The following is a 14,885-nucleotide window of genomic DNA, read 5'->3' as shown; positions in this document are numbered from 1 at the left end:
ACGCGCTATCTCAGAGTATCCTTCTAAACTTTATGTCGAGTTTTCTCAAAATCCTACTATTGTTACTTACGGCACTTTTGGTTAGCTGGGCAGTATAGTCCTGGGGAGATATAACTTCCTGTTGCAAGAAAACGTAACGTAACTATTAATCTTTTCTCAGCAGTGACCACTTGTCACATTATAGTATTTTGTTTTGTGATTCGGTATTCTATTGATTCCAAAATAAACCTTAATTGGTTTCCATACGTAAACTATTTTTTAAATGAGAACTTTCTGAAATCTTCAATTCGGCTAACAAATTCAAATGGGAAAACCGACTCCTTTTCTGATACCACTCTTTTGACCACAACCGGTTTCTTTTGTTGTTTCTCAGCTGGTCTATAATTGTAACTGCCGCACATTTTCTTTTTAGGGACAACATATTTTCACGATTGCACGCGTAGGCAACCAACTTTCTACTGACACCTGTTCTATTAAAATGTAAAAATGCATAAAAACCATTACCCTACACTATCATACATATCTGCACAAACATTTCACTCAATATTGTCACTATACACTTATCGTTACGTGTAAACCTTCGATTTGTTTTTTCAAAAATTGTATGTAGTATTTATCCTTACACGTTCCAACTTTGTTTATGTATAACATGTTACACATACATTTTTTATGGCAAAATGAACTGTGTATGAGGCCAACTTGTATATCACACTTAACTGCGCAAACTAGTTGAACGTAGTTGAATGTTGCTACGTTTAGAGGGGCGTGCATGATTTGGACGCTAAATTTAAAATTCGACACTGAAAAATAAAATTACCTGTTTCTGCATACATGATTTGGACGCTGGGTGTAATTGAAATGTAAATGGAAAGTCAGGTAATAAAATTCTAGAGATTAAGCTTGATAAGGTTTATTTGTCACTTTGAAATAAATACGACATACATTTTACGAAATGGAATCGATCGATACAGTTAGTTTGATACTCATGTATCCTATTTCTAACGAACATAATTTTTTTTCTACTCTTTGGATCTTTAATGAAAGATTCTTCGACTTCTGAGGGAGGTAAAAATGGCAGCCCAAAAATATATTTCAGCCATTTAGGTATTTCACTGTCTGCCAATTTATATTCCCGAATTAAGTCACAACCACCGATATTACGATACCAAGCTTGCATAAGATGAAAACGGCACCCTTTAATGTGCACATTTGGAAATTCAAAACGCGTAGCATTGTGGATAGCAATTTCAAAATCGGAGAAAATGATTTTTGGATTGAATTTTAGACCAATTACTTCACATTTGCGTTTCAAAACATTAAATAGTTTTATATAGGTTTGTTCCGATTTAAGGAAAGGATTTCCGAAGTAAACAATAACACAATGGTATATAATGTCCATTGATAAATACATGTATGGTAAAAAATTGCTTGAAATATTGAGCACAGTAACTAAATGTACCGTCCATATAAATCGTTTCACTGCCGCACAGAAAACGCATGTTAGTGTTACACGAGAAGATGATAATGTTAGAACTTAGTTCAACCGCAAATATAAAATTCTCGTCTTATAAGTGTTTTGATATTCATAATATTTACCGCACCAATAATTTCTTCTTTACTTTTGGGCAGTTTCGGTTGAGCCATTCGCCGTTCACTGTATATTTGATTTCGTATTAAATTAACGTCTTTAACAGACATGTGGCTCAAGAAATCTACATTTTCTTTCAACGCACTATGTATGATTTTGGACGGCCTTTCGGTCAAATTATCCTTAGCCTTCCTTTTGGCACTGCTACGCACAATCTGTCTATTAAGCGTCTTAATATCACACTCGTGATTATGTTCTAGATTACTTCGGATCACTAACTTTTCTGGCCCTTTCGTGAATATCTTCGCTTTACACGACCGTGTTACGCACCTCCAATACGTTTCTCCCGATTTTAGTACTTTATCTTGAGAACAAGTAAAACTGTTCACTTTGAGCAAAATTTTACCACGATTACTTACTAACGTTGAAATTTCCATGTTCACTTTTCACTATTCTCTGACAAACTAATAACTAGTAACTAAGTAAATTTCAATGACCATCATTAAACCCTAATTATATCTAATATCTGGTACCTGCGATAATCCTTCCGGCAGCGTCCAAAACAAGGGCACTTTTAAGGGGTACACGTAAACTCATCACCAATTACCTTAAATACCCTCGTACATAGTACAAACTCATCACCGCCATAAGTAGGGTTTTCAAAATAGACCCTAAGAGATCGGTAAACTGATCACTGGCGTACCTGCACCCCGGATCAGGTATAGACCATAAAATCCTTGCAAACGGCTAGTTTTTGGTAATTTCACAGAATAATCCAAATCCATATATCTTAAATGCAACTGCAATTTATTGGTTTTTATTTTATGATTCCACAAAATTCTATTAACAGCTACCTAAAATCATGCGAAAAGAAAAATTTCTCTTCATTTGCCCTTGTTTCTTCAACATGGATGGTGAACTGCTAATTGATTACGTTCTGAGCGAACGTGGACAAAAAATGATGGTTATGAATAATTTCAAATTTCAATTGCGAAAGACTTTAAAAAAAATCAAATTGATTTTTGTGGCTAAATGTCATACAACTGGTGAGTAGAAATTTTATACCGTTTTTGTTTAGTTGTTTCGCACTGGTTTTCGCGATCATCCTGATCAAACAGAAAAAAATCAGCGTAATTAAGTTCTTTAAGTTAACTGTATAAGATGTTTCTTCTAGGTAAGGCATAATATTACTTTGTTGCCGTAAATTACCTTTTCTGATATTACATTTTGAGATTTCTAATTAAATTGTTAAAATCACATTGTTATATATATATATATATATATATATATATATATATATATATATATATATATATATATATATATATATATATATATATATATATATATATATATATATATATATATATATATATATATATATATATATATATATATATAGGGTATCCAATTAAGTCGGCACAATATGTGAAACCTTTTTATTTTTAGTTTTATGAATTTTGTCATATAAAATAATTATGTTACATAAAAAGTTTTGAATGATCTAAAACCTAGAATACAATGATCAGATATTAAATTTTTTTTAGTTGTATACGCGGTTTGTCAAAAAAAATGAATTGTGGATATCTCAAGTCTTAATAAAATTCATGTTGTTTAACGAACCGCCTAAATGACTGAAGAATACTAATATCTGATTCTGATGATTGGAGTTCTAGATCATTCAGAACTAGAGATTAAATTTTTTTTTCATAAAACTAAAAATTAAAAAATTTTCCATATGGTACCGACCTAATTGGACTCCTTATATATATATATATATATATATATATATATATATATATATATATATATATATATATATATATATATATATATATATATATATATATATATATATATATATATATATATATATATATATACTGAAAAAGCGATAAACGCTTGTAGTCAACGCTGATCAGTTAGACTACAAAACGACTATCTGGGTGTGCAGCCGAAGATAGGACAAAGAAGTACTCTTTTTAGTCTACCAAGCTTTCGCAAATCTTTATTTGCATCATCAGGGTTCTACAATAAACAAAATTAGTACAAATTACAAAATAAAAATTATTTTGTATCTTACACTAATTGAGGTTAGTTGTCATGATGTTTATAAAATGAACTGAACAACTCATCTGACTCCTACAAATAATGGTGAAAACTAACCAAAAAATGTAAGAAAATTGCTTTTAAAAGCACTGTAGTTGTGGGATCTTTGTACAAGTCATTAAAAGATAAAGTACAGCAAACTGTACCTAAGCATTTTGATGCATTCTGTCACAATAAATGCAATTGCTAATTACTTTAAATTTAAAAATTTCCGCCAATGATGCCATAAAATGTAAAGCTTTGCACGTGTCAAAAATTGAATTTTACTTCGACTTTTATACACTAATAGCACACTCAAGTTTTCAGCTTTTCCTATTTTTTAGATATTTTATATTTACTAACTGTCCAATATCATCTATTATTTTTAAGATAGTCAAATAACGCCAAAACGGTAAGATTTAGACCCAATGTATGCTTTGAATGCTTTGAACCCAATGCAATGAAAATCAAATAACGAAGTTGGGGACTACCTCCGATATAAACAAAAATAGCACATGTTGACAAATATTTTCATTTTAAAGTTCACTATCGAAATCCTATGCAACTAAATTTCTAGATCTCAAAACCATTTAGATTGGCAGATACGTCTAATAGGCCACACCGTGAGACATATTAATATCTCAGTTAAATTTTAAAGCAACTTGCTTAAAATAATTTCTGAATTTATTAAATTATCACATAAACGAAAAGTATAACAGGTAAGAGGCAATCTTTCGCATTAGAAACCAGGCAAAAATCCCGGTGATGAGTTTACCTATCTGCGGTGATGAGTTTACCAATCTCCAAAGGATGCCGGTGATCAGTTTACTATATCTCCGAGGGTCTAATAATTTTATGGGGGGCTATATAGTGATGAGTTCGTACACGTCCCTTTTAAGACCCTCAGGTACTTCAGCGTCGAAAACATGCCCGCCCGTTTAGGGCCCGCTTAAGTAATTAAGTAAGTAATTAGGTAAGCAGGAAATCTATAGAATTTCCCATTGTGTTTCCTATGATGCTCTAAATAATTCTACACCCTGTATAAGTTAATTTAAAATCAATCAATCGCTTACGTGAAGTATTTTTTAAAAATCAGAGATCCCTTTTCTAGAACTTTTGTAACACAAACAAGTTTATATTTATTATTAGATCCTATAAATATAAAGTCATTTAAAAAATAAATTTAAGTAATACTTGTTTTGTGTTGTATTAGTAAATACACTTACGATAGAAAAACCTAGGACGATGCGAGAAATTTCTCGATTGACGTTCCTGCTTCCAATGTGCGAAAACTAGGTCCTAAATATAAATTGGTGGATATAAATTTGACTTTAAGCCAAGATTGTTCTCAGTGATTAGAAAACTGTAGACGATTGTGGTCCAATATTTTTACTACGCTGTCATCTTTTAGCAGTTGAATAATAATTCTAGAATGGCACATGAGGTAAGTGACTTTATTATAATTATTTCATGCCCACGTATTTAATTTATTTGTATACAAAAATACAAGATGTAAATAAAATAATTAACTAGCTCTGATTTTTTGAAGTTTATATTTCTATCAAATTAAGTTTGTATATATACATTTAAAATGTGCGCCGACTTCTTGCGATTCCTAATCTCCATTCCTCTCTGTTTTTCCAAATGTCATCTATTGGGCAATTCTCTATTTCCTCTTTGTCAACGCCTTTTCTCCAACTTTTCAATGACTGTCCTCGTTTTCTTCTTCCTTTACTTCGTTTGGAATTCTGTGATTGGGCATTATTTGTTCATGTACGTCCCATATTAGTTGTTTTATTCGTATTGTGTCTACGATGTCTAATTTGTCTCACTTTTTTTATTTCTGATCCTTTCTCGTCTTGATTTCACCAATGGATATCTTTGTGGCTCTTAGTCTCTGTTCTGTCCGTTCTTTTAAGGGCCATACTTCGCAGTTATATATGCTCTTTACTGTATTATTTTAAATTTGCTTATTAGTCTATAAGACTTCATTTAACATTGATATTGCTTTTATTTCTTTCATATTTCTGTCCAATATTGCTTCTTCGAGTGTTGCATTTTTTGTTATATTTATCCGAAGGCGTTTGGACAAATCTGTGTTTTATATTACGACTGTTTGAAAGTTGTAAATCTTGTTGTGTTCCTTCAACCTGTTTTACCTACCAAATTTTATATTTCTCTACCATATTGCGCGTTATGTATTCTATATTGTCTATATTATGTGCTATAATAAGTTATGCCTATGTTTTGGCATTTCTTTTTCCAAGTAGCTAGTGTTCTTGCCAAATATATTTTCGACAATATTGGTAACAGACAAAACACGCTTGTTTTAGACCTTTTGTTACGTCAAATTCTGGTATTAAGTTTTATCCTAGTTTAATTTGTGATTTGTACAGTGATTTTACTACTTTCATTCATTTTATATTGATATTCAAGAGCTGTAGAGTTTCCCAGAGTTTACAAAAGAGACGCCATTGTATGCGTTTTTTAAGTCGACGTATAATATAAGTATTTCCTGATTACATGCTTATTTTTTTATTATTTGTATAAGTTTAAACAAATGGGTAATTTTTATTTGCCCGCTCTAAATCCGGCTTGTTCTTCTGCCTCAATTTTATTGTATTTATTTGTGTATACGTAAGTCCGATCGAAAAACAAGCCTTGCTGACGCTGTATAATACAGGTATAAATTAAGAACATAGAGCCATACATGTAAAACAGTACAAATCTTTTAATTTAACGAGTAGATTTCCTACAGCAAGAAATAACTTGCGACGATAGGACGTCACTAAAACAGCGCTTAATAATACTTCTCTGGTTTTCTATCTCTAAAAATCAAACTAAAACAATTAACTAGTTAATTATATAATAAAGACTAATGTTGCTGTCGATATATTTATTCGTTTGCTAGTTCATTTCCTTATATTCTAATAATTTATTTACAGGATTTATTTGAAATTAAGAAAAATGAAAAAGTTGGAAGGTACGCAGTAGCCAAAAAAAATTTAAAGGCAGGAGATGTCATTTTCTCGGAAAAGGCTTTTGCTTACGGTCCCAAATCAGGTACTTTATAAATAACCGAGTGAAAAGTATGACATGTATTTTTAAAAATGGGTATCTTTAATTTTTTAGGAATTTTAGTCCTATGGAGGCACTGGCTGAACATTGTTAACTTTTAATTAGTATTTTATTAATGTAATACGTAGTTAACGACTAAGTACCAGGTGTGGTAATAAAGTTCCTTGAGTTTTTTCTCTTCCTTTATATATGCAAGTTTACTTGTTCATTGGCGAGTTGTAACCTCTATCGAAGATTGTCCCTTGATACTTTAACGACTCCTATTTCCGCCATTCTACTCAATTGATTGTTAAATTCTTTTTTTCTATTTAGTGAAACTCGTTTATACACTGTACATTACATTTTGCTCCAATATATCACTCATTTAGTTTCTCAGTGTGTTTCCTGTAATTCTTCTGAGTATTCTCATTTTTGCTGTTTTTAACAATCTCTGTGTTTTGTCTTTGTCGGATATTGTTTTCGATGCATACGTGAATATTGGTCTCATACTGGCCTTATAGATTCTTCATTTCATCTCACAGTTAATGTGTCGGTTACGCGATATGGTGTAATTAAGACAGTCTGCTAATTTATTTGTTCTTGTGTTAGATCTCTTACTTCTTTTTCAACGTCTCCATAGCTGGACAGTGCAACCCCTAGGTACTTTATTTCCATTACTTGTTCAATGCTAACTCCGTCGACTTTCAGTTTACATCTTAGTGGTTCTTTACTGATAACTATTGTTTTAGTTTCCTTAGTTGTCAGTTATCGGCATGTTATCGGCATTCTTTTACCCTTGTATTCAATCTGTGAATTAGTCTGTGAAGGCTATCTTCATTTTGGGCTATCAACGTTGTTCTAGGGAAAACAAAATAAAGACCAAAGCCGATTGTTCGAACGCTAATCAAAACTTGATTGTAATCAAATATTTAATTAAAATCAAATACGTCACATTTTGAGGTTATGTTGACTGATTTATTTTATTCAATTTTACTATTTTGCGCTTTAATTTAAAATAAAACATAATTAAACTCTTTCTGATGTTAATTTCATGTTTTTATTTACAAATTAATAATAATAATAAGCAATTTTTAATAATTTTGACAGCTGCTGTGACGTATTTGATTTTAATTAAATATTTGATTATAATCAAGTTTTGATTAGCGTTCGAACAATTGGCCCTGTATCTAACGAGTCTGATATTACGGGTAGAGCGAGCGAAGCGAGTGAGGCAGGTAACAGACGAGTTCGATAAAGAGTTTTTACTGACGCAGTGAATACAAAATTTTATCGTCAACCATAAAAACATTAACAACTAGTCATATTTTGTGTAATCTTTTTATTGCACAAATTTCACTTTTTGACATGAATTTAATTTATAATAACTTTAATTTTATACAATATTTTTAATAATTAATATTTGCGGCAGATAAAGTTTTTCCTTTAATAAAATACAGTTAGTTTACTACCGCAAATGAGAACTATAATGAATGACTTTAACGACGGTTGGAGATAAAGGATATTTTTCAAATATTATCCACAATTTTCAATGTTGTTGACATTATGTGCTTTATTTGCATATTTTTCACTTTTTTATTTTCATATATGTTACTAATAACTATTACCCTTTAATACTTTAGTCTAATTATTATACTTTATCAGTTTTCCCATTCCTTAACTTATGTATTATATAGTAAGATTTTTGTTAACAATGTTAATACAGTTGTCTCTCTTTGTAAGAATTTGCGTTTTTTTTTTCGAAATAATTTGTAATCTTGAATATATTTATTTGGGTATAAGAAAATTGTACTGATTTTATCTTCATTACTTAATGGATTACCAACATTCTAATTTATTTCATAGACAGTCCATGCATTTGTTTGGGATGCTACACCTATTTAGAAAGCCAAAATTTATGTTCCAAATGTTCCTGGCCAGTGTGTTCACCGGAATGTGAAAATAAACCAGTACATAAAGATTTTGAATGTGAAGTATTTTCTAAAGCTAAAGTGAAATTTCAACTGGTGGATGACCCATCTGAAACCTGCCTTCAGTATGAATGTATTACACCATTAAGGTAAGATTTCTTTTTTTTATATACTGCTTCTTTCTATTATTTATACTTTTACCCTTTTTACCAAATCATTAAGTCAAAATAGTTCATTTTAAAATGACGGCAAGTAAAGCACAGTAGTTTGTTCTAAGTCAGTAGAAAAGACCTCACTTGAACGCACTTTTTTAGCGCACTTTGACCTATCTGAATGATACATCTTCTTGTTTTGCCATACCATAGTAGTAAACAAAAAATGCAGAAAAATAAATCGAACAACAAAAAAAATTCGATTTGTGTTTTAATCTTTTTCAACTATAATCATTGTTCTTAATGAGGTTTTTGGTATCAAATTACGATAAACCCTTTTGGGCCTGTTCCAGGATTCTTTATTTTTAAAGTTGTTATACAATTTTCTATTTGTTCTGTGTATCTGAGCTTCGGCCGTCCTCTTGTTATTTTTTCTACCGACACTTGTTTCCTTATTTTGTTTGATATACTCGTTCTTTCATTTTTTCCACATGTCCCATTTAACGCAGCCATCTTATTTTATTAAACAATATCCGGATCATGGTATATTTTGCATAGTTCAAAGTTGTATCTTCTTAGCCAAATTCCATTTTCCTTTATGTCTTTTTATATGTGTTGCAAGATTTTCCCTTCAAAGGTGGCTAATAATCTTTTCTCACTTTTAGTAAGGGTCCTGGTTTCTGAACCATATGTGAGTACCGGTCTTATTAAGGTTTTGTATATTTGGCATTTTGTTTTTGTTGCGTCGGTATCTGATCTTGATTGCCTGATTAAGCCATAGTAACATTTTTTGGCAATGAATGTTCGCCTCTTCACTTCCTTCGCAATGTTGTTATCAGACGTAACACTCCGATGGTAACTGTTTATTCAACCATATTTTTGTTATCAGGTCATGTGTTGTTTTTAGTAATACGTCTTCTTCTAGTAGCTCAATGCTATTTGATCCCATCCCGATGATTTTTTAATTTGTCTACTGCTGCTCTGATCTCAGGTATTGTTGGTGGACTCTTTTTGCTGCCTGCTTCTAATGGAATATTTGGGTTCGCCCCTTCCTATCTTCCTCAAGATTTTCCTTAAAATGTTCTGTTTATCTTCCTAGTATTTAAACCACCTATGGTATTTACTTGGAGTAATTGTATATAGCCAATATAATATAAGAATATGGTATGATATTAGTTTTTTGATCTCAGTAACTTTTGTTAGCTTGGTAATTACTGAGTTCGTGACTTCAATGAGAGTTGGTTAAGTTAGTGACCCACTATAAGTTAAAATAATTTAGCTAGATTCTGCAAGAATAACACTTCTTACACGCTTACTTAATCCTTAGTGTTTTCCTTTTACTTTATATTGTTACTAAATATAAGGAGGTAAAAAACTTTTAGGGTTCTCTTGTCCAAGGACAAAGATCCAAAACGATGGGAAGAGGAGATCCAATATATGGAACCTCATAATGATATAAGAAAACAAAAGCCAATTTGGGAATTTAATCAACACAATGTAGTTGAATATCTCCGAACAGTGTGTAAACTGGATAGGTTTTCCGAAGAATTGATACATACAGTATGTGGAATTTTAGATATAAATGCATTTGAAGCTAGAACACCTGAAGGCAATGCTGTAAGGTGTCTGTTTCCTAAACTGGCAATAATGTCGCACAATTGTGTATCAAACATTCATCATGCTGTTGACGGTAAAGGAACTGGAGCTGTTGATGATTTCAGGTAAGTTAAGTGAGTATGTATATAATAAGTATGTATGTAATGATTAACTACGTTATGAATGTAGTGATCCTGTAGTGGGAACTTGTACTATGATCTTTATCCCAAAGTTAGGAATTAAATTTTTGACGTCCATTCTTCTTAACTAGTTGATATTTTTTTTTACCATGAACATCTTCTCCTACCAGGGCCTCTGCTTGCTTTAATTTTCTCCTCCATCAACAACTTTAAGAGCTTATAATGTCTTTCCCTGTACACATTTTCTAGATAACTGTTTGTACGCTTCTTGATAATGTTAAGAAGTTCTCTGTCATGGCTCATTTTATTCAATACTACCTCGTTAGTGGCATGGTTTGTCCATGGTATTTTTAGGAGTCTTCTAAGCATCAACATATAGAAGCACTTCTGATTGATTGTCCATGCATCTCTCCCATATAAAAGAATAGAACGTTTGTACATTTTTCACGATTCGATACATAATATCTAGTAAAAGTGTTGTGTTAGTCAAAAGATAGACTAAAGCTATTTCATTTTAAAGAATGCAGATCTTTGGAGCTTGGATTTCAACCCCCGGGATTTTAAAAAACAAAATTTGTTTAATTTACTAATGTTTGTATTTTAAAAACGATTTCCGAAGTGGAAATTGAAACGTCAATAAACGTAGTTTAACCTTTAATTGTGGCTGATTTCCAATAAAAATAGTAAATTACCATTACTTTTGCAAGGTTCTGAAACTACTTTCTTGTGGCATGTCCAATCTAAATATTATATTTATATGGGATTAAGCCATTATCAAATTAAAATACCCTGTGAATGCAAAAAGTTCTACCGCAATACACAATATTATGCTATTTTTGAACACTTTCTAAGAAACGCTTTTAAAACTTTCGCAATAGAAAAAAAGGTAGGAGGAAATAAACATAAAGACATCGAAAAGTCAAGTTATGATCATATTAAGCTTAACGACTGAAAAGAAGAAGCTTTACTCAATGTGTGATCATATAAGTGATTATGCTCCACTCACCTATATATATATATATATATATATATATATATATATATATATATATATATATATATATATATATATCTTTTAATTTTCCTTGAAAATGGTTTGCATGTTTCGTATAAATTATCTTGTACTGTTTCTAGATTTGTTTATATAATTCTGAAATATTTATTTTAGTTATTTGTTATGTACTTTTTATTTTTAATTTTTATTTTCTATAAATCTTTGTCTTTGTTTTATTTTGGAACAAAATTCTTGTAATTCTAGTGTCACGGTGAGAGCAGCAGTGGATGTAGCTTCAGGAAAAGAATTACATAGTAGTTACACTTATTCCTTGTGGCCCACGTTGGTTCGAAGAGAGTTTTTAAGAGAAAACAAATTCTTTGAGTGTACTTGTGAGAGGTGTTCCGATAAATCAGAGTTGGGTACTCATTGTAGTACACTTAAATGTCAGAAATGCGATAATGGGATAATTATGTCAACTGATCCATTAGGTAAGTTTTTCTTCATAGAACTACTCTGAGATAGCGCGTGTGCTAAAGAGTTCACAGTAATTGGGTCTTCACATCAGCTACGTAATATTTGAAGAAAGCGATATTATTCACTGATATAAACCTTTATCCAATAAAATTAGCATACTTTATGGTAGCAAGCTATTTAATAAATTGTTTCAAGAGATTTTTATTTATTTGTAAGCTCCAACATCACTGACAGCCTTATTAAAAATATAAAATTGATCGGTTTCATAACAATATATAAAAAACTTTAAGTAATAAAATAATTAACTCTGAGATAGCGCGTAGATGACAAATGTGAATGGAAATGCACTCACTGTGAATTTAAAACAAGTGCAGTAGCAGTAAGAAAGGTTTTTGCAACCATCCAAGCAGATTTAGATAATGTGGAATACATATTTGGCCCAGAAGGTAAGTAGACTATGATACATTTTATGTTTACTTACTTCGTGGCGTTTGCCTTCGTGGGTTTTAGTCCACTTGACAACATGCCTCCATTCGTCTCTGTCTTAAGCAATATCCATCCAGTTCTTCACACCCATAGCTTAAAGGTCTCCTGCTCTTATTCTCTGACTGCAAAAAACTTAATTGAAGAAAAAAAACTAAGGAGAAAGTGGCAAAACACACACGCACCTATTGACAAAGCAAATAGAATTACCAGAAGACTTTAAAATCTGTTAAAAGAAGAAAAAAAAACTATATATATATATAAAAATACGGCCACAAGACGCTGTACCTCCTTTAAAAGATGCCAAAGGTAAATGGACAAGAACAGATAAAGAGACATTCGCAGAACATCTTTCGAAAGTATTTAGTTCATTTGCCAGAGTAGTGCCTTTAAAACAAGAAGTCTTTTCTCGACGCTCCGTACCAAATGAAACTACCAATCTCCTAATTTAACATTAAAGAAGTAAAATAGAGAATAAAGAATGAGATCCTACCCAATAAGGCTCCGGAATACGACCTCATTATGGATAAGGTCCTTCAAGAACTAACCCATGATTGCTACCAAATAATCATAATTATCTTCAGTGCTATGTTAATCCTGCACTACTTCCGTTTGCAATGGAAAATGACACAGATTATACTCATTCAAAAAGCTGATTAAGATCCAAAATACGTCAACTCATACCGAGCGATTGGTCTGCTCCCAGTCATTTCTAAGATTTTTGAAAAACTTAAGACTTTGTTAAGAAAAGTCAAACCAATATTGGACAAAAAGGGTCTTATACCTCATTAATTCTGATTTCGTAACCAACACGCTACAATAGAACCAGTTCACAGATTATACACAACAATAAGAACTAGTCTCGAAAACAGGCAATACTCTATTGCAGCCATTTTAGATACGCCCTAAGCTTTTAGCAAGGTGTGGCACACAGGACTTCTGTACAAGTTTAATAAAAACCTACCTTACACTTACTTCAAACTGCTTAAATTGTACCTTACATAAAGAAAATATCTACTAAAGTATAGCGAAGCCTACACAAAACTCTACCCCATTCTATCTAATGTATCAGGGTAGTGTGCTCGGACTGATCCTGTACCTGATATACATTTGACTTACCAACAAACAGTAACCTAACACTTGCAATATTTGCAGATGATACTACTTTCCTATCATCTCATAGTAATCCAGCAATAGCATCAGAGATACTGCAACTACATCTAAACAAAACTAATGAATGGTTTAATCTCTGGAGAATTAATGTACATCCCTCAAAATCTATATATATATATATATATATATATATATATATATATATATATATATATATATATATATATATATATTACATTAACTCTAAGAAGAAGTATATGTCCACAAGTTAACCTCGACGGAAATCCTTTACTTCAAAATGTTGACGTAAAATATGTAGGCATTCATCCAAGCAGAGTCTTTGTTTTTACAATCCCTGTTGCTGTTATCTGTTTTTGTGCTCTCTGTATAGCCTTTTAAAATTTCCTCTACCTCATTAACTCTCAGAACTTTGGTATTCCATAATGTTCTGGGTGTAGTCTTGTGAATTTTTTTGAGATGCTATTCTTGTTCTTATGTCGAAAGACGACAGAAACGCGGTATCCTTCTCCATACTTCTTGGCGTCTTATCCGCCTTCTATATGATTCTACCTTCGCCTGGAAAAATGGAATGGAAAATCATATTGGAGAAAGGTCGAGGCTTGGTTGAGCCCAAGCTCCACTTGAGCTCGTCGACATCGCTCCTGTTATAATTAAGCATGCTTGTCGTTGAAGCTTATTCCGCTTCTCCCTACTTAATCGAAGGTCTGACTACAGTCATAGATAGTCAGTACGTCTGTTTGAGTTGTATTTATGCCATGATTACCCGTTTGTCCTTCGACATGTCCAAAGGAAAGCTTCCCTTCGTTGTCTATTTTTTCTAGATGGGCATTCCATGTATGCCGCTTGTCCAGTGTTTCTCCTAGATATTTCAGCATCGTGTTAAAAATACAAGTATATGGGTATAACTATGTAAGTCGGATACTAACATTTGTCTGAAAAGGAAATTTTTAATCAATGTGTACTTCCTGTATGTCAAAAAAGAATATACACAAAATGCAATGCTAAAGAGAAAGATGGAGCGACCAGGGTTGGGAATACATAAAAAAAACCGACTTCGAAATCGTTGAGCCTAGTTTGCGTCTGAAACGGAATTAGGACGGACATATTGATAGAATAACGTATGAGCGTTGAACAAGAAAGATAGTGGAATGGCGTTCGAGACACGCAGCATACTGAAGTAGAGGCGGGCCACCTTACAGATAGATCAACATCATAAGGAGAATAAGACGACAACTCTGAGATAGCGCG

General features: G+C 32.0%; 1 protein-coding gene across 1 annotated transcript; it reads left to right on the top strand.

The window, feature by feature from the left end:
• The first annotated feature begins 5,000 nt into the window (after nt 1-5,000).
• On the top strand, nt 5,001-12,474 carry LOC140432215 (SET domain-containing protein SmydA-8-like). Its single transcript, XM_072520039.1, has 6 exons — nt 5,001-5,120; nt 6,622-6,739; nt 8,597-8,810; nt 10,196-10,534; nt 11,808-12,034; nt 12,344-12,474. Exons 1-6 carry the CDS (start codon nt 5,109-5,111, stop codon nt 12,472-12,474), a joined length of 1,041 nt encoding a protein of 346 aa, XP_072376140.1. The 5' UTR covers nt 5,001-5,108.
• Nucleotides 12,475-14,885: the final 2,411 nt, after the last annotated feature.

This window comes from Diabrotica undecimpunctata, unplaced genomic scaffold, assembly GCF_040954645.1.
Source record: "Diabrotica undecimpunctata isolate CICGRU unplaced genomic scaffold, icDiaUnde3 ctg00003254.1, whole genome shotgun sequence".
NCBI lineage: Eukaryota > Metazoa > Arthropoda > Insecta > Coleoptera > Chrysomelidae > Diabrotica > Diabrotica undecimpunctata.
Note: the sequence above shows the minus strand (reverse complement) of the source record. Positions and strands in the feature narration are given on the sequence as shown.

Excerpts from the sequence above, each read along its gene's own strand:
- LOC140432215 (XM_072520039.1), top strand. Across the intron at positions 6,740-8,596 it reads TGCTTACGGTCCCAAATCAG|ACAGTCCATGCATTTGTTTG; the intron begins GTACTTTATAAA and ends TTTATTTCATAG. Across the intron at positions 8,811-10,195 it reads GAATGTATTACACCATTAAG|GGTTCTCTTGTCCAAGGACA; the intron begins GTAAGATTTCTT and ends AAAAACTTTTAG.